At 39.0% G+C, this 12519-nt stretch overlaps 1 protein-coding gene across 1 annotated transcript in view; it reads right to left on the reverse strand.

Annotated features, from left to right (window-relative positions):
* CUBN (cubilin) overlaps window positions 1-12519 on the reverse strand; it is a 145067-nt gene that overhangs the window by 122955 nt on the left and 9593 nt on the right. The window contains exons 6-15 of the mRNA XM_039569420.1: window positions 12005-12173; window positions 11128-11259; window positions 9864-9959; window positions 9207-9328; window positions 6878-7064; window positions 5018-5136; window positions 3328-3559; window positions 1820-2001; window positions 883-1045; window positions 492-682 (exon numbers count right to left, since the gene is read on the reverse strand). Of these exons, the coding sequence (XP_039425354.1) occupies window positions 492-682; window positions 883-1045; window positions 1820-2001; window positions 3328-3559; window positions 5018-5136; window positions 6878-7064; window positions 9207-9328; window positions 9864-9959; window positions 11128-11259; window positions 12005-12173 (1593 nt within the window). The remainder of the gene's footprint in view (window positions 1-491; window positions 683-882; window positions 1046-1819; window positions 2002-3327; window positions 3560-5017; window positions 5137-6877; window positions 7065-9206; window positions 9329-9863; window positions 9960-11127; window positions 11260-12004; window positions 12174-12519) is intronic.

The raw sequence follows: 12519 nt of genomic DNA on the forward strand, positions 1-12519 counted from the left end.
GCCCACCACTAAATCATGTCCCTAAGTGCCACTTCTACACATCATTTAAATACCTCCAGGAATGGTAATTCAACCACTTCCCTGGTGTGTGTATAAATATTTATATGGTGTGTTTCCTTTTACTGTCAGAACAAGATCTTCCATATAACACTATGACTCCAGAAAATGCTGTGTAGTGGCTATGGCATTAAATCTATTTTTCTTGCAGTTGACATGCATATACCAGATGTCCAAACTGCCCCTTAATCATGTACAGACTATTAAGAATTAGTGTTAAGCTAGACAGATTTTCTCATTCTCTTATCTTTGCTTCACTCCAAATGCACCATCCTGCTCTTTCAGCTCCTGTGACTTTTGGACCCTAGTAAATTCAAATACTTAGTGGTTTGATTAACACCTGTTTCTGCAGTGGCCTTTGGGACAGAAGTTATACATGCTCTGGTACACACACATGCAATCAAACTTTCATATCAACTGATTAAGTGAGTCACCTCTATGTAATTTGCTGAACAACCGCTATGACTCTCCAGCTCAATATGGGTGAAATTGAGGAATACTTTTTCGTCCTCTGGCTGTCGGATAATGTAGATACATTGTTGGCTGTTGATATAAGGGTTAGGCCAGAAAGGAGATGTGATAACCCCTTCACTCTCAGTGAAATTTCCTCCACAACTTGGATCTGCTATATTAAGAAAAAAAAGAAAAATTGAGATATTCATAAGTACAGTAACTCCTTTTGAGGCTGCCTCTGTACAATATCTGCAAATCAAAAAGAATTACTATATTATAAAAGAGCAAGTGTTAATTACATCCCTTAGTGTGTTGTTGGCTCTATCTCAAGAATGTCACAGAACAACCTTTAATCCTGAGTATTTTACTTACCAGGAGATGTTGTATAGAGAATATGGAAGCCTTTATCAGTAACTAAGTCATCAGAGTGAAAGTGAATCCATGCATATGGACCAGTGGTTTGGAGTGGTGGTGGAGATCCAGTGCTGCAGTATTTACCAAGGACAGGGTCTTGTGGAAGAAGACCATCTCGAATCTAGACAGAATGATAGATCAACATTTGGGATTACCAGATGAGTGCCAGTTGTGAACAGTACCAACACTTCTTAAGCTATCTTGGAGGCCCCAGAGGTATTGTGGATGGTGGGTGGAGGGAAAGCTCATAGGAAGTTCCTCCAAACACACAGGAACCAAGAAACAGATCCACCAGCATAGCTGTGATGCTGCTGCTGGGAGTCATCAAGAGTTCTGTGAAAGAAAGTATCAGGAGATCTACTGTTGAACTGTTTTCTTGAAATCATGCTCTTTGATTGCACACAACATGGAATTGCAAACTGCCTTCTCATTTCCATGCAAAGGTATTGGTGTATTGTAAATATTACGTCACACTTGACAAAAAGCCCTAAGTTCATACATCACGTCAGGGACTGCTGTGCGAGCTATGATATGAATCTATTAGTCTTAGATCCTTTTCCTGAATAGTTTCCCGTAGGCTCATGAATTCTCTGTGGGCTGACATTTGACAAGGAGTTTGGAGACTGAACTTTGTAAGAAAGTGAAAGCTTCCCATAAAGTATTTGGCCTGAATCCCATCCTTTTTGTCACAGGACTTCCACCGACTTCAGTGAAGCAGGTTCTCGTCCCCTTTCTGCCATATTGTCTCTGATTGTGCATGGATGGCTGGAATACGTAAATAAAAAGGAGCATTTCAACCCAGGATTAGATTTTCAAACAGTGCCCTTCTGTACATAAAAAAGTTTTGGAATATCATATCCACAAAATGTTGTCATAATTCACAATCACGCTTTACCTCTAAATAGTCATAGCTGCAGTTTTCATGGTGTTCTAGGCTCAGTGTGCCAAAAGCAAATGTGATGAGGAGGCCAGGACTGGTTGAGATGGTCCAGAAACAATCTCTGTTTACAGGATAGTTACCAGGATATCCTGGAGAGCTTATCGAGCCGTAAGTACCTGTCAGCTCACCACCACATTCTAACAGAAAGAGACAAGGAAGATCAGCGTCTTTATCACCACATGTTGGGTCAGAAGATGAATTGTCCTGTAGTGTCAAAACTAGTGCCCACTTTGGGGTCAGAATGAATTAAAAAACAAAGACCGAGACAAAGAAACCAGCAAGTTTCTTCTTTCTTTAAATTTTGCAGTTAATTCTGCAACTCAATTTTAAAAGGAGAACTCCAAATACTTCCTGATTTGCACAGTAAAAGGAAGATTCTTTCCCAGTTGTGATGAATATGTCTTAAGAAGAATAATCAGAAGCACTGTGTTTGGATTGGATTTACAAAATTAATCTGAATTTCTGTACTTTGTAAATAGGCTCCATTTTTTTATTCTATCACAAGACTATTCCCATTAAAAAGAAAAAAAAGGAAAATTTAATTACAGGTAAGGCTGTTTTATATACCTGTAATAAAATAACATCAGTGCAACAGTTGGGAATGGGAGAGGTAAGTCATGTGTTATACCTCAGGAATAGCTAGTTTAATCACATCTATACTGCTCTCCTTGCTTTTTTTTTTTTAGTGCTATGTTTTCCCAAAAAATACCTGCCTTCACTTTTCAGTACTCATTTTTGTCTATTAGTAATTATCAATCTAATAATGACAATTGAAAAAAAAAAAAACCACCAACAATCATATTAAAGGCATTTCAAGAAATATTTATAGAAATAAGGAAATGGCACTTTTTTACTCTATGGTTCATTCAAGACACAACCTAATGCACGATTTTGTTTCTAGATAATACACAGAACACCGAAGTGACCCTGATGTTACATGAGATGGTTTGAAGTTTACCTCTGTAAATGCATTGCCAGGTCATCTGGAACAATCACCCAAGCAGCATTACCAAGAATTCAGGCACAAATGTACAACAAATCATACCAAAAAGCTCACACATTCTTTTCAATCCAATTCCCTACAATCTATCATGTTTGGAACATTTAGGCACTTGTAAATTGCAAGTGGCAAAACAAGCCTTTAACTTGCTTGCTTGAAGTACTAGACACTTTTGTGAGAAGAGAACTGACCAGATAGATGAATGGCATCCCCAGGAACACATTCTCTTTGGGGGATTCCTCACAGGAGGTGTAAAGCAGCCTTTAAAAAGAGCAGAAAGCTATTCATGCAGAGGCCTAGAGCTAGAGCTTGAAAATATCTTCAAGTGATATATATGTCTACATTTCAGCCTCACTCCCTTGTAAAATACTGTCCTTCTGCTCCTAATTGTTCCTAATCAAAGGAAAGAAGTAATTCATTTTACTCCAAAACCATGAAGATGTTTGGCATTTCATCAACTTACCAGGATGCTGGGATTCCCAATGAACAGTAAAACCTCTGGTAATGGTGTGGTTTGAGTATAACCAGAAATACAGAGAGTTGTGGGAACTGAAAAGCTCTGCAGGACCTGGAAAGCCACAGTATTTTCCCAGCATGTGCATTGATGCTGAAGGCCCATCATGGATTTGAAGGAATTCAGAGTTACACTCATTACTTGTCTCCAGATGGAAGAACGGGAAAGTAACATGCAGAATCTAATAGAAGTAAGAAAACAAGAAATATCTTTTTTCCATCTGCTGAGACACTGTCTATGCAGAAACTTTATAGAGCAGATATATGTATTCATGCAACTGTGAGAATAGATGAGGTTTAGAGCCATTATGTCATTTCCTGAAATGTTCCAGGACAGAAGAGAGTATTAAAGAATCTTAAGAGTCAAAACGAAAGAGAGAAGATAGACAGATAGATAAGAATTTAGGCAGTGAAGTTTTCTGGAAGGAGCATTATTTCTGTAAATTAATAATTGGGACCATTTGTCTATGTGTGTTATATGTGTGAAATATGTATGTGTAAATCTCAAGCCATGTGAAAAGCTTGAAATACAGCATAAAATACCTTATTCCAGGTTTCCCATGGCAGTTTTTTCATCAGATAATTAGCATTTTTCATCCCTGCTGTAGTTGAAAGTATTGTAATGGGAGTTAAAAGATTCAATGATCTTGTTTTGCACATATAAAATCAGTGTCTCTAAAGCCCGTTCTGGATACTTAGTGACATACACAGCTCTGAGTTTGTTCAGATTCTTCATTGATGTGCTTTAATATGCTCAGCTGAAGACAGTAGTGGCTTCCAGGCTTAAGGCTGAATATATGTCACATAGATATATATATGTAATGCTGTATAAACCACTGTTAAGCACTGGTTTTTAAAATGACTTAATTAATTCCACAAAACGTCAAAAATACATCAAATATTTAGATTCCAAGTAAGAAATTTCATGCTGAAGTATGAAGTAGCATATTTTGTAGTTGTTATTTATAACACAAGTGGAATTGTTAGTTGCAGATGAGGAGCAGAATATATATTTGTGTGCAACATTTAAAAATTAATCCTTGAAAAAAAACCAAATGCTGTTATTGTTATTACACAAAGCCACTGACTACAAATTAAGCATTCAACATTTCTGCAGTCAGAGAACAGAAACATGAAATTGTTTTGGGGTCACAGAATCACAGAATAGTCTGAGCTGGAAGGGAGCTAGAAGAATCATCAAGTTCAACTCTTAAGTGAATGGCCCATATGGGGATCAAACCCACAGCCTTGATGTCGTTAGCACCAGGCTCTGACCAACTCACCTAGCTCATGAACCACCTGTGGAGCCCAGCAGAGCAGAGCCTTTCTCATGCAGCTATACACAGATCACATTCTAAAGCAATGTAGAACAGTTCCCTTCTCTAGCTAGAGGTAAGGAAATAAAATCTAACCCTCAGCTGCTTAGGAAAAGCCTGGAAAATCTAACCCAAGCAAATCCTTAGGCTAAGGAGCCTGAAGGCTTGGAAGGATCTGAAACTTATTCTTTTGAAAAGCTATTTATTCTGAGGGGATTGGATCATAACATTGGAACACGTGTAGCATGGAGATAGTCATGTTTGCTCTGATAAACTGAGGGGTCCTGCAGACTGAGGGTTTCTTTAATGTGAACTCTATTTTACCTTGTTGGGATTAGTTTGAATAACCCAAGCACAGCTGACCCCACTGCTGTACCACTGGCTGTTTGGGTTGTTAGGGTAACTGAAAGTCCCACTCAAGCCTGAGAGGTACCCTCCACAAACTGCAGAAAGAGAGAGAAAATTAAACACATTAATTTTGTGCTATTACTGTACAGAGTAAAACCTGACTTTTTTTTTGCATAGCTTTTGCTTCTTAAACATTTAAAGCAACGCTGAAAAGTACTTCTATAAAAGGCTCTTTAGGATTTCCTCTTGAGTGGAATGACATCTCAAAAAAAAGCAAATTCCCTGAAAGAAAAACAGTTCCTGGAAAAAGAACAAAGAATATCAGTTGGAACATGTGGATACTGCCAAAAGCTATTGATTGTGTCTCATGATAGTGTTCATACACTGCTTTGCTTCCAGTAGGGTACCTCCAGATTGAATGTCTAAATTTTCCCCTACAATCAAATAACATTTTGCATTTTGAAGTTAAAATGATGTAAAATTCTTTTTCTCAGTAATGGTACATCATAGAAGTTATCCTCAAGAGGTTTTATTGTCCCATTTATCCTTTTTGGTCAGATTCCTGGGCCTGATAATTCCTCTCATGATATACCATGGTCTCTTCTCTCACTGAATCATTCAATGCATGGGAACTGAGAGCCCCCAGGCAGCAACACCAAACAGCTACAGAAAAATATAATAAAGCAACCAAAATATAATGCACATATAGCTACAGTGTGCACCAAGCAGCGGTAGTTTAACATTGAACTGATTCTAAAGAAATAGCCAGTTCTCACCATACTGTTTTGTTTCAAGAGTGGTAAAAACAACATAATTTTACTTGAAATATCCATCTAAAACATCTCACCTTTTTTCAACCAGATTCAAAATTATCATGTAATAAAATACATGCTTTTTTCATTTATTAGAAACTAAAAGAACAGGTGGTACAGTATGATTCCTTACTGCATAAAAACTGGCTTTCTATCCCTTTATTATGAATGGCTAAAAATAAAAATTTTTCCCATGTGGACTTAATAATAAGACATTACTAGTTAGATACTTCAGGAAAATATAAAAAAGCCCAAAATAGTTCTAAAATAGAGCAGCTTTCACAGGGGATCAGTGGAAGCTTTACATTCTCTATTACATTAAAATTTAATTTGCTTTCTTCTTAGCAATCTACAATAAAAATGAGCCACTCCTGTTGTCACAGGGACACTGAACCCACTGGAATGCTATCCTGACCTGGTTTAATTAAAATTAACGGCAAAAAAAGTTCTCAAACAAACAGAAAAAGTTACATTAAGAGGAAATGTTAAAGGGAGTTCCTTGCAGTCTGTATAAAACTGAGAGTCCCCCATTTTCATGGCTAACATTTCTTTCATTACATTTCTGTCTGAAAACCTTTTCTGACTTTTCCTCTTTACTAAGAACATCAGGACCTCTCGGCTTCATAAGAGATGAAATAAAATGCACAAAAGAGAAACATCAATACATTCTCTTGTTCTCCTTATACTGGATCCTCTTTCCCAACCAGCTTACCAGAACACTTTCTCAGGAACAGAGATCTGATTTTAGGATGCCTGGCATCTAGCCAAGGCCAGTGGGCCTGCAGATCAACTTCACTGTTGGGTTCCTACTGCTAAACAAAACAGCTATAAATGAAGCTCATGGAAAACTCTGATTTGGAGGGAATTTGGGTTGGGACCTCTAATCCACCAAACACAGGGCTGTTTTTGCCATCATAACGCAGTTCTTATTCACGTATTAATCCCATAAACCAAGCATCTCCTCGCTGAAGCCTGCTGTCCCATTTCCCAGGGGGAAAGGAGGAGGAGGAGGTTCTGGCTGTACCTTGCTGGGCTGTCTGGCACTGTGGTCCTGTCCAGGCGCTGGTGCACTCACAGGAGTAGCCATTGACCCCATCGGTGCAGCTCCCCCCATTCTGGCACGGGTTGCTGATACATTCATCAATGTTCTCTGTACAATTAGGGCCTGTCCAGCCTGCATTACACAGGCAGAAATAGCCAGTGATCATTGCCTACAGGTATAAACAAATCAAATAAACTGTGAGCAAAGAAACCAATAGAGTCAGCAGAAAGACTGATGTTTACACTTATTTTATGAGGAGATACTGGAGTAAAGAAATAAAACCTTTGAAACTTTTTGGCCTTGATGGTCACTAGTGAATACCAAAATAAACATAAAGCCTAGTCAGATTATCTATCTCTTCAGGTTTTTTCTATTAAATTATTTCTTTGCAGGGCTCTTTCAAATTACTTTCTTAAAAATCAAAATCTGTATTCATTTAGCTGTTCAGAAAATTGTTTGCTTGTTTTAGAATGATCACACTAGAATCAAGTCAATCATATTAGCTAAACCTTATAAAAAGCAAGGCAAGATATTTGGTTTATAACTAATTTCTCTCAAGACCTTTCTCCGGGAAGTCTGCAGTTATGTGGGCTGTTAACTTTCATTTTCATCCTGAGGAATGTTAAAGGGAACAATTTCATCACCTTTTCAGCTTTATCGCTTATTCTGTATGTCTCTTTTCCATTTCCATTGTCACAACTTTTACTACTTCTCCTTATAATGAAGTCCTTCCATATCTGTAACTGCTTTAATTTCATATGTTCTCTTACCTTACATCTCTTGTTTTATAGACACAGTCTTTAAAGGCAAAGCAGAACATGGTCCCAGGTACATGCTACAATCCCATCTTTGATGACAAACAATCAGTGTTTTTCATTCTCTATTTGCTTTTGCCTTACCTATTCATGTCCTCTGTATCCCAAAGAGAGATTTTCAGTATGATGGAAAAGGGTTTTGATGTGTATTTAGGACTCTGAATGTTGCTTTAAAAGGTGTTTTCTGATCTGCATTGTCTGATATTTAATTGACATTATATTTCCTCTGTCATTATGCTGGCCAAATACAGCTCTGATGTTTCTCTATTTTATTAGATGCTTCTGTAGTCCCATTACTTAAATATCTGTGTTATTATCTTCAGGTACTAGTTTGCAGCAATGATTCCCTACTGTTGTATGTTAGAATATATTTAGGGGAAGATGTCATATCTTTTAATAGATTGACTAAAATGAACTTAATAGTCAGGAAAAGTAGATTAGAAATGGGCACAACTGGCCCTTTATACATCCAAGTGAAGACACAGTAGATACCTACAGAATAGACAGCAAGGAATGCTGGGGAGGAGTGGAGTGTAAGTGAGGGCGCCGTCACATTTCACACAGAAAATGGAAAAAGCAAAAGATAATACACCCCAGAATCATAGAAACATTTAGCTTGGAAAAGACCCTTAAGATCATCAGGTGTACCTGTTAACCTAACACTGCCAAATCCATATCTCATGTCTCATTTTCCCTGTGCCTCCAGGGAGAACCAAAAGGAGGATATCTGCAGACTAATGGGCATAAATGGGAAAAGACTCCACTGGAACAAAAAATTTAGCATTTATGAATATTTCTCCAAAATCACCATCGTAAGTCCTCCACAACAAAATCCCCAGGTCTGCAGCAGGACTTTCCAGAGCACAGCATACCTCATTGAGGAAGCCAAAAACGTCTTCACAGGGTTCATGTGGACAACCTAAATGTTCGCTGTGTATGAGAATGAATTCACAGCACCAACCAGTTTAGGTCCAAAAGACTTGGTTACCATCAATTCCTTTGAAACACACTTTCCATGTTCGCGTAAACAGCCTGAGACTCCAGGAGCACTCTCACAAGATCAGACTAGGAACACATAGCCAATTCTGCTGGATATTAACAATCTGAAGGTCAGCAGAGGTACTGGATCTGTTATCATGGGTAATTCCTCCATCACCCAGGGTGGTAAATTACTTTCGTGTGCCACCAGGGACAGTCATTCATCAGTTCTCCCCCATCAGCACTAGCATTCCATTGGCTAGCCTGGGCTACCAAACACAACTTCTCAGGTCATTGGTGCCAAGATTACCATCTCTATTTCACACACAAAGAAATGGCTTATGTGCCCTGAAACTCACTTTTCTTTCCCCAGATATATCCACTGATCTTGCAATCCCCACTGACTTTGCCTCATCTCATTAGTATGTCTGCACTCAGCCTTCATGAGTCTCACCAGTCTCCCTGACTGGTTATAACTCCACAATGTTGTCACCAAGTGTGAGGAGACCAGCACTTACCAAGCACTGCCCATTTGCACAAGGGTTTTGCAGCTGACAGATATCACTGAGAGGAGAGCACCCATTTGGCCCATATCCACTTCCAGTGTACCCAGATGTGCAGGAACAAAATGCCATGGGCCCTTGGGAGATGAGACAAGACACAGAAGGTAATTCAGTCTGTCACAATGACAATACCAATGTCTGTAAATGTCCTGGACATTTTGAAGCAGAGTCTTTATACAATTCTAACTTATTTAATCTTTTGACACCTTCCCTGGTCAGTGCCCAGTTTGACCATGGAAAGAGCCATGGTGTTGTTTTGTTATGGCCACCATCATGGGAAGTGGTGGGTGTAGTCAAAGGGTACTTATGGGAAGGGGAGTAGTAAAAGCAGTTGTATAATTGGAAAACTGCATCAAAGAAAAATGGTGAACATCTCCACAGTTTTAGGAAAAAGTCCTCTTTTTGGTGGAGCCTAAATCTGCTTCTGTCAATGTTTATGGAAAAGTCTGCTGGCTTTAGCTAACCTGCCTGTAAAATTCTTTGGGTTAGGCAAAACTGACTGTGGAGAAGGGGCTGCAATCTAGATATGTTGCAACAAAGGGGATTAATCCTAACCAGATCCTCCTTGAATTCACACTGATTTGCCTTACAGTCTTTAAGAAAGCATCATACCTGGACCTGAGGTACAAGTAGCCAAAGGATGGCACCCTCCATTATTTACAGAGCAGATATCAACCCGGGTACATCTTTGTCCATCTCCCTCATAACCTGTTCAGAGGTAAATCTCAGTTAGTCTGTAACAAACTATGTTCTTTGAGAATCAACAGCAAAACAATCAACTGGTGAGCAAAACACTAATTCATGATGTAAAATCTTAGTCTTCTGCAGTTAAAATGAAAAAAATTGAGATAGCTGCTGAAGTAAAACCTGGCATATTTATTGTGGCTCCTTCATTGCAGGGATGGATTCTGACTATAAATAAATCCTTCCATGGTTGCAGAAAAAAAGATACATTAGTGCTTGCCAAATATAGGTGAGGTCAGTGATGCCATAGAAGCCCATGTCTCTCAGCCACCATGCTCTGCTCTCCCTACACATCTGTACCCAGTCAGCCCTGGGTACACATCCCGGCTTTTTCCTCCTGCACACCAGAGCAGCCCTTGGATCTCAAACATGACCCCCAGTTCTTCTCAGGACGTTCAGGAGTACCAATGCCCTGCAGCACGACTCTTCATGGCCAGAGCTGACATCACCAAAACTTGTCTGAGGCCACATGGTGATATCCCTTCAGCACTCAGTAACTGGGAGCCTTCACTACATGCAGCCTATTGCCATTTAAATAGCAATCAAAAAGTCAATTAGAAAGACTTTTTCCTGCTGTATTTCTTGTAATGATACCATACATTTCAGAAAGCATTTTAAATCAAATTGTAAAGTTGCGACTTCCACTGCTTGACCTGTACTGCAATGGAAACACTCAGCCTCCTCAGACAGCATTCAGAGCGTGACAATTATCAAGGCCTTTTTTTACTGCAGACAATACAGCTGATTTATGGCACACAGGATACTCCTTCAATTAATACAGACAATGAAATTACTATCATAATTATGCAATCCTTGTTTCCCGTTAATGATCTTGTAAAGGAAGTACTTCACCAAATCTAGGCTCTAACACTGAAAACATCTACCTAGTACAAAAGAAACACATTTCAGAGGATCATCTTTACAGGCATACTCTATACAATGTTCATTAATAGCTGAAGCAGTTTGAACATCCTTGGACTCTGCATTCTGTATTACAGTATTGTGTATGTGATATTCTTTCTATGAAACCAATTTTCAGCTTCTTAAATCTACCCCAAAATGGGCTCAAATATGTTGAATTTTCATCTTTTTAAGCCCTTTCATAGTATTATCAGCAGGATATTCATTTTACCTGGTGGACAGAGCCCACAGTGGAATGACCCAGCTGTGTTGATACATTGGACCATTGGTACTGTTGAGCAGCCTCCATTATTAATTGCACATTCATCAATATCTTTGCAAGTGTAGCCATTTCCTTGCCAGCCTAAAAAGCAGCACAGAAAAGACATCAGAAAGAAAATGCCTGGCCTTTTTGGTTTCTTCTTTGACCAAATCTTTTCACAGAGTACAACTGAATTGCACTTCATCAGCACAAGAGTAAACCTGTCTCTCTCAGAAGTGATTAAAATTAATACCAGTCTGAAAATTAGGTTTCAAACACAACACGTTGGAGATGTGTGTGGAAGAATGTTTTATTTTAACTGCATTCTGGATATTCCAGATTCAAACACACTTTTACCTAAAGAGGATGTAGTTCTGGTCCAGTGCATGTATGTAGATTTTGCAGCAAAGCTTTATTGCAACTTCAGTTAAATACTTTAAAAACTCCTCCCATAGACACCACCTGCCCAACTCAGGAAGAGTAATCATAGGTTATATGGTCTGAGGGGACAATCAGATTTTTATATTGCCTTAGGGCAGGAAACATGCAGATATGAAAGTACTGCAGACCTATTACGTGAAGGTGATAGGACATGATGGACATGAAGGTACCTGTGGACATCAGATCTATTTAGGTGCTCAGTTTAGAATGAGATAAATCAGGCATTAGACTCTACTGCCTGTGTTACCTAGATAGGACATAACCTGAAAGCATTTATTCCCTAGAATACAGACCAAAGCATTTCATGGAGTTACTCTCATGCGCATCCTGTGTCTGTGCTTATGCTACATGAGCAGCAGTACCCCTGACACCCCATCCCACCTGAGAGCATAGAAGGACGAGATACCTGTGGGGCAGGGACCACAGGTGTAGGAGCCTAGAGTGTTGTGGCACTGCACAGGTGGATCCTGTGAACATGGAGGATGAGGGAGGCTGCATTCATCGATATCAGCGCTGCAGGCAGGGCTGCCAGGAGGGGACATCCAGCCAGTTTCACAGATACAGTGGTACTTGGGCTGCCACAGAAAACACCACATTGCATATAGAAGATATTTGCAATAGTCAAGAAAAAGGCAGGAGGAGTTAATTTCATAAAATGACTTTCAAACTATAGCAAGAAAGCTTTCAGAGCATTATATGTCTTGCATATTTTGTTTGGTAAGTTGTTTCAGTAGTTTTCTCAGTCTATTTCTTCCTCTGAATTTACTTATTCAGATTATGGAAGCAACTCAGGCTCATTCATTATTTTCATAAAAGAAATCTGTAATTTACCCCAAAGCTCCTAGAGAAAATAAGATCAATTATGAGCTGTACATAAACTTAATTAAAAGTCCTCAACTTGCTTTTTAACCAGGGCAAACA

Source organism: Corvus cornix, chromosome 2, assembly GCF_000738735.6.
Source record: "Corvus cornix cornix isolate S_Up_H32 chromosome 2, ASM73873v5, whole genome shotgun sequence".
NCBI classification, from domain to species: Eukaryota; Metazoa; Chordata; class Aves; order Passeriformes; family Corvidae; genus Corvus; species Corvus cornix.